The sequence below is a fragment of the Ambystoma mexicanum genome, chromosome 3q (genome assembly GCF_040938575.1).
Source record: "Ambystoma mexicanum isolate Mex_15411 chromosome 3q, UKY_AmexF1_1, whole genome shotgun sequence".
NCBI classification, from domain to species: domain Eukaryota; kingdom Metazoa; phylum Chordata; class Amphibia; order Caudata; family Ambystomatidae; genus Ambystoma; species Ambystoma mexicanum.
This window is the reverse complement of record NC_090926.1, coordinates 1222869498-1222884887: the sequence shown is the minus strand read 5'-3', so window position 1 is coordinate 1222884887 and position 15390 is coordinate 1222869498. Positions and strand designations below refer to the sequence as shown.

The 15390-nt window shown below is 42.9% G+C and overlaps 1 protein-coding gene across 2 annotated transcripts in view; it reads right to left on the bottom strand.

Moving 5' to 3' along the window:
* The window catches only part of RNASEH2A (ribonuclease H2 subunit A), a 222502-nt gene that overhangs the window by 173229 nt on the left and 33883 nt on the right, over positions 1–15390 (bottom strand). For both annotated transcript variants that reach the window (XM_069604132.1, XM_069604130.1), the window contains exons 2-4: positions 10614–10685; positions 8608–8734; positions 544–631 (exon numbers count right to left, since the gene is read on the bottom strand). In XM_069604132.1, the coding sequence (XP_069460233.1) occupies positions 544–631; positions 8608–8734; positions 10614–10680 (282 nt within the window). In that variant the 5' untranslated portion in view covers positions 10681–10685. The remainder of the gene's footprint in view (positions 1–543; positions 632–8607; positions 8735–10613; positions 10686–15390) is intronic.

The window sequence follows — 15390 nt, the reverse complement described above, 5'->3', positions numbered from 1 at the left end:
ATGTTCTTCTCCCTATGATTGTAAAGTGCCCTGTTACTTTCTGGTCCAAGTGCTGCACACATGGTGGTGGTGGTGGTGACCTAGACATCCACCTAGCAATTCTCTGCTGTATAAACAGCCCTAACTAACAAGCACGGTCGGTCTACCAGGTACTACGGAAGTAGATTACTATAACCTTGACAAGTGAGCAAAATAGCATTTGAGGGTAAATGGACACTTTATTTCAAACCATGGGTTTATGATACGCTGGGAGGTGGGTAGAAAATCGGGTAAAAAAATAAATATATTATTTTAAAAAATATATATTTTTAAAAGTGTGTACAGGTTCTCCCCCTGTCATGACAAAGTGCATGCTAGGGGTAGTGAAAAACAGGAGAAGTAAACGTATGGCCAAGTAAATTTGACTCAGTGCGTGCAGGGGAAGTAAAGACATACGTTCTATAGTTTATGTCGTTCAGATAAGGCAGCAAAGCACTCTCTTATGGTGATGTGCTACATACAAAAACAAATTATTGTCCCAACTGGGTGCTTTGTACAGCTTACCTCTTTTAACTGCACTCCAGAATCCAGTGCAAACTGGATCAGCCCAATGGCTGTATCGTGAGACATAGCATTCAGATTGTACTTGGCTCTAACAAACGAAAGCAAAGAAATTAAACGTTGGTATTTCTTACCAAAGCGACATGTCACAATTTCAGGTTGTTACCATTATTGTACAACTTTGGTTATCAAACCACTTCATTTATATTCATTTTGTTATAATCTAATGTTGGTGGCGGACAACAACAGCCGCCATTCTTTATCACCACTGCTAAGCCCTGAATGTGGAGAAGTCCTATGGCTGTCAGAAAACATCTTGCAGAAGGGTACTGTGTACTATCGAGAATCCGGCCCTGGAAGCAGCGCCCACAGTCGGAATGGTACCACTGCAGTTCATCTGCAAGACTACCTAGAACAGAATAATTACCCGGGTTCCCATGTATGCGCAGCAGTCCCTTCCTGTGATGGAGAATCTCATACACAAACAATTGCGCACCGCTTACAAAAAAAGTTCCATACAGATTTTAATGACATTTAAAGACTGCAACTATAGCAGGTAAACAACTCAACTTTCTATCCACCATCATGCATTTGAATTTGTTGTGGAATTAAATGTATCAGTAATTCATTTCACTTATAAAGAGCTCTGCTAAGAGAATTCAACCTTTTAGTTTATAGCTTTTATGTCACATTGGACCATGCAGCCAATCCATACAATTCTTATGGGTTAACCTCACAGTTTGGCCTTGTTTCACAGTGGGGAATAACATGGTGCTATGAGCCCTCGGTTTGACATTTTATTAAGAAAAACTATTGTCAGTGTATGTTCAATCTGCGGCATAGTACGAGAAAATAAAGTATTATTACAGATGCAATAATGATGACTGAAACAGTAAAATTCACAGTAAGTATGCTTACCGAAGGAATACATTCATGTGCATTTTGAGTGCCATATCAAGGACTATCCTATCAATGGTCATGCACCCAACACCAATTCTTTCACTGTATGTTTACCCCAAGAATTTTGTATTTTTCTTGCATTTTTTTTTATTTTGCCATTTGGTTTATTTCAAACCTTTGCTACATTACCATACATAACAAAGGGGAGAAAAAAAAAGTATTAAGACTACATTTAAAACCCCTTAAGTGAAGGGCGAGGTATCTCGTCCTTGGGATTACCTCCCTGTTGCCAAGGACGAGATAGCAGCTTGTCCTTGGCACTTAAGGGGTTAATGAAACAGAAAACGTTAGAAGGCATTGAATGGCGAAATACCAAAATCACCAAAAAGGCCTTAGCACTGGGGGGGGGAGGACCCATGGCAGTTAAAGAACTGAAAATTAATCCTTATAAAACATCCAGACAAAATATTTAAAAGCGTAGGTTTAGAAAAAGAATGGGTTGATTTCAATCAAAATTGAGAAACAGATTAACCAGGCAACAATAACAATATGAATAAAAGAACATCCACAAGACGCACAGACGTAGAGGTGTAAATTAAACAACCATTACCAGAACTGCCCCCTTATGAGGCATCCTCTTGTTCAACGTCCAAGTTGTTTTGAGCCCATTGGGGTAAGTTAAAAATCTCTCCAAACCATTTTGTCAAAGCAAATGGCAGACAAAAATGTTCACCTTTACAGAGTTGCAGCCACCAATAATCAGTGTTCCTTGTTTGAAATGCCCCCAATAAATTTCTCAAGTAGGTCGTTCTTAGGGCTTTAACAAAGCGGCAAAATAACGTCACATGGTCCAACGTTTCTGAAGGGCCACCACACCAATGACATGCCATGTTATCACGCACTTTCTTTGGTATGAAATAGGTTTAGTATAAATCTCAAGAAGAGGTTACGGTGTATTGGGCTTGGAAATCTAGTCAGGCATTTCGGGACCCGGTTCAATGCTTTGGTTTCTGCTAATATGCAAGAATATAAGTCAAACTTTGTTTTTTCTGATTGGGTGATAATCCAATCTCCGAGCCAAAGCCTTTTTTTTGTCGTTGCTGCCACTGGATTAGCTTTTAAAAAGGTCCTCCGATACACCTGCCTTTTGGAGGAGGTTGATACATCGCCTTGACCACAAGTCCAAGGCCTAATCCACCCTTACACCTTCTTTCTCTTTCAGGATGTCGAACTGGGGCAGGGAATTTCACATTATTAGTGTCCGATACAAAGACAGGGAGTTTCAGACCACAATAGCGTACCAGAAACAGGAGAGCTAGTGCGTGCCTTATAACAGGCATCGGTACACAACTAGGAAGATGTAAAATTGTTATCCAGAAAGAGCCCTCAAGAGGTGACCAGATTTCCCAAGGCAGGTATAGCGAGGCCTACGCAACATAGGAACTGGTACGACCTTCTGCTTGTAAACACTAAGAGTTGGTATAAGGGAATACTTACCATAAAAAAAACATTTTTTTTTAAATCACCCTGCCCAGAGTTGTCAAATTCTTTAACTCCATCACTCGTTGTGCATCAAATACTTGGATCCTTTGTTTTGATCTTTACAAACTTGACTGTGTCCGATCTTCATCTTAACCCTGACTGTTCTGCGTCTTACCATGTGTGTGAACATTTGGTATCTGCGTAATTATTTCATTGCCCTTTTTGTTGGCTCATACTCATTCAACTTGAACTTTATCCTCATCTCCTGCTCTCGACTTCTCGTTTGGACTCTTCCCATCTCTGTACTTGGTATCCCCCATGATATTCTCTCTCTTACTTTTCGAAATCGCCTTCTTGTATCCTCATTATCTTTGTTCATATTTACATCATCTCTTTTATTCATATTACTTAACTCCTTGTGCCTTCTCTTTTCTTGTTGTGGTCCCTTCCTTTCGTTCATCCCTATATCCACCTGTGCTGTTATGATGTATAGGAATTATTATTCCAATGTTTATTTGAATTTTCTAAGTTTCACTTGTTTTATCACACTAGTTTTCTCTATTTTTTGCTGGTCATATGTTAGCCATTATCAATCTTTCGATTACAAATGTCTGTTGAACTACTCACTTGGAATGTCAAAGGACTAAATCACCCCATCAAACGTAACAAGATACTTTCCCAACTGGTAAAAACTAAAGCTGATGTTATCTGTCTCCAAGAAACTCATCTAAGTCCGGATAGCGAACACCTCAAGATTAGAGCCCCTTGGATCAGCCATACACTCTTCACCAATGCTTTAGTGAAAGTGGCATCTCCATACTGATTAATAAACATCTTAATTTTACATTAACTAAATGAATGGCACTGAAGGCTAGTGGATCATAGCTGAAGCTATTATTAACAATTTACCATCAATTATTACTAATGTTTACGGTCCCAATGCCCAACACCTTCTTTTTTGGTCCAATTTTAATCTCAAACTTGCCCAAAAGAACCGAGATGGGCTTATTTTCTGTGGCGTTATGAACCAGGTTCTTGACTTTACCCTGGACCGTAAATCTTCCCCAAACTTTGTCAACTCCAAATCCCGTCGTAGTTTCCTGGACTTAGTACAAAACCTCAATTTAGTCGATTCTTGGTGCTTTTGCCACCATGATAGAAAAGATTATACATTATATTCCCCCCCACCAATCCTTTTCCAAACAAGATTATACCTTCAACTCCTCACTTCCACTATTATCAACTCTGAAATTGGTCCTATTACGATTTCTAACTATGCCTCTGTCTCTACCACTCTGGAATGGTAACCCATTTCTAAACTTTCTCGTAGATGGAGATTCAACTCCTTCCTTCTTAAATACAAATCCTTCATGGATAAAACCAATTCTTTCATCGATTACTTCTTTTGTAACAATCGCCCTGAGCACACTTCCATTAACAACAATTGGGACCCTTTGAAAGCCACCCTCCGTGGGTTCATAATTACATTTCTGCCATTAAAAAACATCAATCAGAATCCATTCATAATACTCTTAACCTCAATTAAACATCTGGAAAAGTTTTACTATGCTAACCCAATGAAGGCTCTCATGATCAAACGTATTGAATTTAACAAATTATGCACTGATAGAGCTGCTAATTCCATTCTTAGATCTAGAACCAAAGCATACAATGGATCCAACAAATCTGTCAAAATGTTATCTTATCTTAAAAAGAAAAATCGCTCATTACCCATATTTCTCCTGATGGCAATAGATTAACCAACCAAGAAAAAAAAACTACGCCTTTCCCAATTTTTACACCAACCTTTATTCTGCGGATTCCTCTATAAACACTCCTGAAATTCATTCTTTGAAGAAAAAAAAAACGAATAAATCCCCTAAATTCGATTGACCTTTCTTCTCTTAACTCACCTATATCCCTAAAAAAAAATTTAAAAAAACATTTCTGACGTTAAACCTACCAAAGCTGCAAGACCGGACAGATTTCCTGTTGATTTCTACAAAATATTTATTTACTCCATTGGACCAAAACTGTTACAACTATACTCATTTTGTTGAAATTGGCCAAAGCCCCGTTTCCTTTGGAAAGGCGTTGCATAGACTTTTTCCTAAACCAGCTAAGGATCCCTCTTTGATTATAAACTACATACCCATCCCTCTCACCAATTCGGACTCACAAGATATTTGACAAAATTCTAGCAAAACGTTTAGAACAATATCTTCCTAAGTTCATACACCCTGATCAATCTGGTTTTTATTAAAAACCGCCTTGTTTCTTCTAATACTAGGCTTTTGTTCAATACCCTTTCTCATTCTGAAAATTCTCACCATCTTCTTGCTCTCTTGGCCCTCGATGCTGAGAAGGCTTATGATCGTGTCTCTTGGACTTTTATGTTAGATTCCTTAATTTGGCATTGCTTCTCTCTTTACTTTATTAATCTAATCAAAGTCTTATACTCTTCTCCTACTACTGGAATTCTCACTAATAGTCATCGGTCCTTCTCTTTTCAAATAGAAAGAGGCATCTGCCAAGGTTGTCCTCTCTCTCCCTTTTTATTTAATCTTGCATGATAACCCCTCCTTCAAAGCATCAGAACTAACACGAACATCAAAGTTATCTTTATTAATAATATTAAAATAAAACTATATGCCTATGCGGATGACATTCTATTTTATCTTTCTGATCGAGCCTTCTTCTTTCAACATTGAATAACCACTATTAATAATGGGATCTATGTGCCCCCTGCAGTCCCCTCCCATATTAATATTATACTCGAAACCCCCACATATAGATGTGGTGTAAGGGGGGGTTAAAAAGAAAATGTCAGCATTCTCGGCCGTCGGAATTCCCAGGTCGACATTTTTGTACGATTCCTAAATAATGTTTCTATTCTTTCTGGTTACAAATTAAAGTTAGATAAATAAGAGATCATGCCTCTTACTAATGCAGTAATGCAATTATCCCACTATTATGTCTTGGCAAACTTTAAATATCAATTATCTAATACATAGCTAAAGATATTCCCACCCCTATTACCCTAAACACTAATCACATAGTAAAAATTGTCACAGAAAGGATTTCAAAATGGTCTCCCCTTTTATTATCGTAGGGGGGGGGTGTCTTGATACTATAAAAGGGATGATTAGTCCCACTATTTTTCATTCATGATTCCCACAGCTATTCACTCCTCATTCTACAAAAAACTCAACTCCCTTCTTCTTAAATTTCTATGGAATTATCGATGTTAACAAGCTAAGACTTCCTAAATTTTCAGGTGGAGTTAAACATTCCTAACTTCCAATTATAACACAAAGCCTTTGGTTCATAAACAACTAATCATTTTTAAACACTACGAAACCCTTCTTGATAGTGCTCCTTTATGGATCTGTATTGAAGCTAGTATTATTTCCCCGTTCTCACTCTCCCACTTCTTAATCACTTCTTCCTGGCCTAATATTTCCTCTTTTTCTTTTCTTCATCTCCTTATATCCATTTGGAATAAACTTCCTGCCGACTCCTTCTCCCAAACCAGTTCAGATGATTTATTTCTCTGGTTCAATAAACAAAACCCCACCAAGTCTAATCTTTCTGCAATTTACAGATGGTACCCCTAAGGTATTAAATTTGTCAAGCAACTATTTCAAAACTCTGTAGGGATCCCCTTTTCTCAAATTTGTGTACAATTCAAAATTCCTGAAAATGAGCTCCTTTTTTATACTTGCCTTCTCAAATTATTAACTAAATCCCTTCCTTCATTGATCCAAAAGTCCCCTTCTCCCTTACTGACCTTCTTAATCAACAATCCCTCAGTTAGTGCCGCCAAGCTTTATGCATTCCTAAATGATCCTCACTCTCCCAATTTGTTAAATTCCAGTATTATTAGGCAATGGGAGACTGATCCAGGTTGAAGGTTCCAATCAAACATATGGTCTCAAATTTGGAAAACCTGTCACTCCACATATGTTGCCGCCAAACTTACCCAAACCTACTTTTTCATGCTCCATCGTCCTTACCTTACTCCCTTACTAATTTCAAAACTCATGGATAATATAATTGTTGGTCTTATATAATGAGCCAAAAGTTGATTTTCTCCATATAATTTTCAAATGTAAATATGTTTTTGATTTCTGGACTAAGATGTGGTCACGTCTGCAATTGATCTTTCACTTCACAGAACCCTTATCGATTTCAAGCCTGATGATTGGCTCCTTTGTTAAACCAACTATTCAACAATTGGAATCTCCCAATTTATTTATAAATATTGTGCTTCACAATATTGCTTGTAATTGGAAGAATGCTCCCAATCCGTTTTATAATTGCTGGTGGAATTCTATCTGTTCCACCCACAGGATTGAAAAATGTTATGCACCCTCTCTCGATCGATTACACAAATTCAACAAAGAAATTGAAAAGCGTTTATTCGTCACCTCAGTAATCTTGACTAAATGTATTTAGTATTTAATTTTTAATCCTTACTACACCCCTTCCTCTCCTTTCCTATATTTTTCTGTCCGTGTCTTTATATTGTCTCCCCTTGTTTGCCCTTATAGATACCTGATAAAATTACTGCATTGAATTTACAATTTCAACTTATATTAATTGATTAATGATACTTTACTCCATGACAACATAATTGTTAAAATGCTTATATTACTTGTTTTACGAACTCACGGAATTTAAAAAAAAAAAAAACAGAAAAGATAATGAGTTTATTCTTTGCCCTCTGTCTCATACAACCAGCCCAACTGACGATGGGCTGGGGAGGTGAAGCAGGGAAGGTTGAAGAGGGTACGGACAGCACAGTTGAAGACTCTGTAGAGAGGTGAAGGCCATAGAGTAAACTGGCACAGTAGACTGGTTGAGAGAGTACTAAAGATGAGATTATGTGCTTAGAAGTATTGAAGGGAAGAAGGGGTCTTACATTTTCTGATGTTGAGGAGATTAACTCTAGCCGTAGTGGCAGATTTGGTGATAAAGAGAGAGGAGTTGAACGATGGGTTGAAGACGAAACCAAGGTTGCAAGCATAAGTAGAGTAGGGAAGGTAGTCAGGAGAGAAGAACAGAAGAGGGAGAAAGAAAGAGATAACCTGTTAGGATGGTAGAGAACTACAGTCTTACTGGAGTCGAGCATGAGTCAGTGAGATGCCATCCAATATTTGATGGTGGAGAGACAGTGAGAAATGTTGGACCGTAGCTTGTCAGATAAGGTGGGAAAGGGGACAAAGATCTGAATGTCATTAGCAAAGAGTTGATAGAAGCCGTAACAGGAGATCAAAGTGGCAAGATCAGAGGTATAGAGGGTGAAGAGAAGTGGGCCCAGGACTGACCCTTTGTGAACAACAGAAAAAGAAGGCCTTGTCCCTGATGTCCCCCCCGATGTCCCCCAGTAACTTTCCCACAGACCACACATTTCTTGGGGCTTCCCCGAGATTGGTTAACTAGATTATTCAAGATGCACAAAGTTGTATCTACACTCCTTGCACATATTTAGTGTAAGGACAATGCCTAATCCCATTTTGCAGCAGATTAAAACCACCATCTACTTCATCACTTTGGGGATGACGATTTACCATGTTTGCAATTATAAAAGGTGACTGACGTGTTTATAGATGGACACTCTTTGGTAAAGTGGCATGACCTTTTTCCTGGGGCAGGCTGGGTGATGCAAGGGCCTTGCCATACCTCTGTTGCATGCTCGTAGAGATGGTGTTGGGCGACAGCACCTGCAAGGCCCACCCCACATAATCCTTGGCGCTGTCCAGCTTCTCAAACAGCCGCTCCCTCTCAGCTTCTGACAGGGTTTTGGAGTCTTTAGGAAGAGAAAACAAAATTGTAAAAAATTGTAAAAGGACTGCAAACAACTGCCAACATTCAATATGATGTTTTTGTGGGGACTTGTGCAAAGAATTTTAGCTAGTGCTCCACAGTCCCCAATAAGATTAAGCATTTAATGCAAGACCAGAGCCATGGTATGCACCATCTTAGAACAGTGCTCTCAGCCTTCAAGGTTTCATGTTTCAATACGGCTGTGCACATAATACAGAGAGTGGAGGTGAACTATGGGCAATATGATACTGTATGTCCACAAGTACATTTTTCATTATTTACAGAGTAGCATAATCCTGGGGGTATATTCCATTTAGAGTATTGAAAAAGTGACTACAGTAATTCCAATTTCACAATTGGTAAGCTGCATCTTCAGCACTCAGACTCAACACTTGATTGGCTCATATTCTCACCATGACTAAGTGGGATACTTTAGACCCATAGGATAACTCACAAACAATACATATGGATTTTTTACAGACCATTATTAGCGAATCCGGACGCTTGGTGAGTTATTAACCAACTCAATATAGAAATGCAGAATGTGCATGTGGGAGGGCACAGGCAGGCATTTTAGTTTTCTGTTCTGGCAGCAGACACTGTTGTGACCTTAAGTGGGTCAACGTCTTGAAAGGATACGCTGGATGGCAGTAGATCTTCATTAGGTCACATTAATCAGGAGATTACTTCAGCTAGTTACAGGAGCAAAAGGGAAGCCCACTGGCTCCCACCACCCAGGCTACATCATTCCAACTGTCCTGGGGTGGAATCTCAACATACAGCATTCCACTCAGTCATACCCAAACATTCCACTCAGTCATACCCAAACATTCCATTCATGGCCTCATGCACCAAGCACTCAGCATGGAGTAAAGAGGTTACTAAACAGCTAGACAGGGAAGAGGATATCAACCCTAACACCTCCATTCCTTCCTTCAGACAACAACACCTCCCTTCCTTCCGACAACACCACCAACCCTAACACCTCCCTTCCTTCAGACAACAACACCAACACCCTCCAAACAAAACACGCACACCATCCAGTTCGAAACTCCCGGTTGAGTGCATCCAACGAATCCTTTCAAGAAGTTGACCCACTTAAGGTCGCAACATAAATTTGCAACGAGTTGGTCTTGGAGAACCCAGAGAAGAGACAGAGACAGGTACCTGTGTGGATGAAAGCCAGGGAGAGAAGTGAGGAGGTGAGCGATAGGAGGGATGAAGGAGAGTTTAGTTGGGCAGGCACCCCATGAGAAGCAAGGTTGCCAAGACTGTGAGTGTACCAAGGAGTTTTGAGGTTTACCAGGGTCTGTAAAGTTGCCAATGTGTTTTAAAAAGGTAGGCGCCTGGGAAGAAGCCAAGGATTTTAAAGATGCCAGAGATGATCAAAGCACGTGTAACTGTGGGTGCTGTAGGTTCGTTTCTGGCAAGCGAGGTCCAGGGGAAGAGCACCCTAGGAGAAGAGAGTACAGCAGTTCTCAAGGTGTCCAGAAGAGGAGTGGTCTGAAAAGTGTAGTGCCAGTGAGATTCCTGGAGTGACTAACGTGAGCACCTTCTAAATGTGCTTTTGGAAGTGCCCGGTCAGGAGGGGCTGCAAAACGTGTCTTCCTGATCTAATACCGGCAGCTGTGTTTAACGTGGAAAATGCCACGCCTCGCTGTTTCCAAGTGTAATCCTAACAAACACAAAGGCCCATGCTGATAGAGAATGTGCCAACAGACTGCCTGAAAAAGTATTTGTATTTATATAGCGCTTTAATCCAAAGCGTACCTTTCCTTTGCCCGCCACCCCCACTCACTGACCGTTCAGAATGAAGATGCCAAGGTGAAATTGAGAACCTCGCTCCAGGTCTTAATGCTTACCTGCAACCTTCAGATCCACCAAATCCTGCTTCTTGGACACCGGACAGTAACAAATACCATACACCATAGGGCCTGTGGAAAGAGTATCCATTAAGTTAAAATGGGATACAAATAGCACATTGCAGTTAAAGCAAATCAATAATGCAGAGAAATACATAAGGTGCAAAACTACCAACAGATGGCAATAAAGCCTAAACGCAATTAAAAACACAGGGCCAGTCCCTCAACAGATCAAGATTATCAGAGCTGCACATGACGAGACGAATCCATCAAACGCAAAGAAATCAATGCACAAGTTGTGCAACAAGCTCCACATATGTCCACCGCCTACAGACAATAAAAATGCCTTGGCGTGTATTGATATATAAATATTACTGTAGCAGGACATGGTCAATATGCAAGACAATTCTAGTTGAGCACAGGCCGAGACACATGTAAAAGCAGGACACAGCCAGATAGTTGCACAACGCCAGGTAAGGACAGAAGACGTAGGTAATGCAACTAGGAACAAGTTGCTTACCTGAAACTCCTGTTCTCCAGCATGGGTCTGGCATGGATTCACACGCTCATGAATATTCCATTTTAGGCAGGGAATCCTCGATAAAAAGAAAACTTCGCTTTAGCTTGAAAACTGCATTTCTCCTCTAAATCAATCACTGTACTCTGGATCATACTGCCTCCATCCAATGACAGTCAGCTCCCTAATCTCCACCCCTGGGGGCCATCTTCAGATTTGGTAGAGCATGCAAAGTGGGAGTATGAACCAAGAAGAGCCAGAGGGGAAGGAGAGAGGGGTTCGCAAGTGAATCCATGCCAGACCCATGCTGGAGAACAGGAGTTACAAGTAATGAACTTGTTCTTTCTCCAGCACGGGGTCTGGCATGGATTCACATGCTCATGAATAAAGATTACACAGCAGTACATATACACAACCATGGGAGGTAGCAAGGCTCAACAGAAGTAAAAAAAAAAAAATAATAAAAATAAATAAATAAAAATAAAAACAAATAAAAAAAGAAATCACCCCTGGAACAGACTCGCCTCAAGTGAGCAGGTTGCATAGCACCGCTTGGCTGACCTGGGACTCCTCCCTGGAATTCCAGTTGACGTAGTAGAACTTTGTGAAGGCGTGTGTGGACCTCCACGTAGCAGCCCTGCAGATGTCAAGGAGGGGCACACCAGAGAGAAAACGCTGTTGTGCTGCAATGGCTCTGGTGGAATGGGCTCTGTGTCTGCCTGCAAGAGGTCCGTTATCCAGCCGATGACACTGCATGATGCAGCCGGAGCGCCATCTGGAGATGAAAGCCTTCGACAAGGCAATCCCGTGATTCACAGGTCCAAAACTGAAACAATCCTTTGTGCGTGCCATAAGAACTCAAGCCATGAGCAACGTCCAGCGAATGCAAAGCCCTATCCCCAGGCGACGACGGATTCGGGAAGAAACACCACCAAAGACTTGTTGAGGTGGAACTCCGACGGCACTGTCGGCATAAAGGTGGGGTGTCTAAGCATGGAAGGACAAGTATGCTGTTTGCAAGACAGGGCCTGGATCTCCCCGATGGAGGTGATCACCACGAGGAAAGCGGTCTTCCACGAGAGAAATTTTAGCAGGGCCTGATGCATTGGTTTTATGGTGCCCCCCAGGAGCTAAGTCAAGACCACATTGAGTTCCCAAGCTGGGGGTGATGCCTTAAGTCCCGAAGAGGCCTCCGAGGAACTCCTTGGCGAGGGAAGGCCTACCTGGCATCCTGGTGTAACGAGATATGGCGGCCAGGTAGATAGAGGCGTGAGCCGGTCCATCCATGGCCAAGGAAAGCAGGTACAGCAAGGGCTGTGAAACACACATTTCTCATTTCGGCACCACACGGAGAAGCATGGCCGTAGCACGTCAACGTCGAAGATGCTCAGGCCCTGGCCCAGGATGTGCTTGCATTACGACGGCAGGGAATTATGTCCAAACCCTAGGACTGCAGGAGCCAGGCCCTCAGTGTCAGCGATGCCGGATCATGGTGCAGAATCGTCCGCCTTTTCTTACGAGAAGATCAGGAAGTAGAGGCAGCCGGATGGATGCAGCTGCCGACAGACGCAGCAGGTCTGGATGCCTGAGCGAGAAGTATCATCCTGCAGTGACACTGTCCGGTTGTGCTGATCATTCGTAGTAGGAGTGGGAGTGGGAAAGGAGCAAAGGAAGAGACCCTCTCACAGGAACGAGAAAGCATCCTCTATGCTCTTCAGCAGCAGGAACTGGGTGGCGAACCTCACAGAGTTTGTCGTCGTCGCAAAGAGGTCATCTGGGGCTGGCCCTACTCGCGGAACTACTTGATCCTGGAGAAGCTTCCATTCGTGGCAAGAACGCAGCTCCCTGCCGAGAGAGTCTGCAATGGTGCTCCTGGTGTCGGTCAGGTGAAAAGGAACAAAGAACAGGTCCTGAAGATTGGCCAAGCGCAGAACATGGTGGTGGTGTTGGTATGTGAAGATCCTCGCCACCGTCCCCTTCAGTGACGGCAGGAATGATCCGAGGGCCAAGAAGACCATCCAAGTTCCAGGACGTTGATGTGAAGAGTCATTTCTTCCGGTAGCCAGAGGCCTCTGGCGTGCAACTGTCCGGTGTGGGCCCCCCAACCTTCAAGGGAGGTGACAGTCTCCTGGTATGGAGGGATCTGAAATGGAGCTCCTTGCATGAGGTGAGAGCGCACGCCGAGCCTAGCTATCTTGCCATCCAAGAGTCTGAGACCTGCAGCCGCTTTGCTTCCAGAAACTCTGGGAAAGGCCTCCTCTGTAGTCTGCCAACAAGGACGAGGTTTATGCAGGAGGACATCACGTCCAACTTGACTGCTTGCATTGTAGCGGAGCGCATCGACAACAGGCGCTGTACCTTCCCCAGGATGGCCATCACCCTCTCTTCCAAGGGGGACGCCAGACAAGCGACCGTTTTGAGTCGAGCACCCACAAACAGAACATTGTGCGATGGCTCCAAGCCAAACTTTATATCATTTATGGAAAACCCAAGATCTGTTGGCAGACGCATGGTCCTCAGCGTGTGTGTTGGCCCCCCAACGCGTGGGATTGGACAAGCCAATCATCCAGATAAGGGTAGAGGTGGATGCCATTGGGGGAACAGTTCAGGCCGAATGGGAGCGCCTTGAACTGATAAGTTGTTCCTGGACAACAAACCATAGGAACCGCCGGTGCATGGGGACGTGAAAATAGAGTCTTCTAGATCCAGCAACGCCAAGAAGTCGCCTTCAACCAGTTGGCCGAGCATGTGCTGCAACGTGACCATCCTAAACTTCAAGTACTTGTTAAGGCGCCTTAAATCCAGGCTGGGTCTCCACGCTCTCACCTGCATTTTTTTGGACCAGGAAATATCTGGAGTACACTCTGGAGCCACAGAGACACTGGGGGACGGGTTCTACCGCCCCCTTCTTTAACATAGCGTGGACCTCCTGTAGCATCTGTGCCATGTGCTGTTCTTGTCGAGCCACAGGAGGAATACGAGGACACCTGCATTGGAACTCAAGGTGTGCCCCTGCTTGAGCACGTCCAGCACCCATCTTGTCCATGGTGGTGGTCTTCCACACGGTGACAAGCTTTGCCGGCCGACATCCCACTAGAGGGCACAAGTTGGAGCCCAAGTCCATAGCCGGTTCAGCCCTGCGGCAGCGAGGACGCAGTCCTAAGCTGCTGTATAACTGTGAGCAGCCTCTGTACGCCTAGAGTCGTGGAGCTGGAAGGTTTTCAATAAGGGGTGGTACATCCATTGGAGGACCTATCAGACTTCCCCCTTCGAGGGACGAAAGGACGACGACAGACACTGCGGTAGGGTATGCAGCGAATGCGCCATCTCTGCGTCAGTCTTGATTGTTTGTAGAGGCTGGTCAACGGTCTTGCCAAAAAGATATTGCATTATGCAGCCAGTGACACCCAAGAGCTCCTCATTATCAGTATGATCATACAGGATTATCCGGAATAACCCATTGCAAGACCCAAAAGGGCTGCTTTTTCTCTTCCACGCTTACCAGGACTTGCATTTCACTGCGTGGACTTCAACACCCAGCAGGTGAATACTGCTGTGCTGATATAAGGACTACTATATCAATTTAAATTGTATTACAACTGCATTTTCTTTGTTTGCATAGGATTTGTAACACACCCCCTAGAAGGCGTGTATAAACCAGGGAAGCCGCACGCACACCACAGCAAGCACTTTCAAGTACCGCTTAGCCATTTAGCCGCGTTGCTGCGGCGATGCGGTCCACTGTCCACTGTGCTAACACGAGTTGTACTTTTTGAATCCCCAGCTATTATAGCAGTTATAAGAATCCAAGAATCTTTCTGGCGGTAATACAAAATCTCTTGGCATATTTATGAAAGCTGTTAGTATTACATTCATTCACACTGCACTTATTGTATTTACACACATGAAGTGCTTGCTTGTTTAGTGAGCTTCTCTTGTAACCCTCTTTACGTGTATGGTCTCGAACTGACGTAGGAGTTCTGTTACCTAGCAAACACCTATTCTTGCTTTGACTCAGACCCGCGCATGGTGCATGACAAATCACATCAAAAAAATAAATATGCCAGGGCAAACAGCATTAGCACTGACCAAGGTAGCAAATGAGTCCAAACAACTAACAAAATGAAACGGGCGGCATCACGCAAATCAATAACATTAACACCTATTCCTCGACCGCCAACCGCTACCAAGGACATCAGGTCATCAGGTCATTTTGTGCTAAGCCGAATGAAAATGAGACCCAAAATAAAGAAGTTCAAA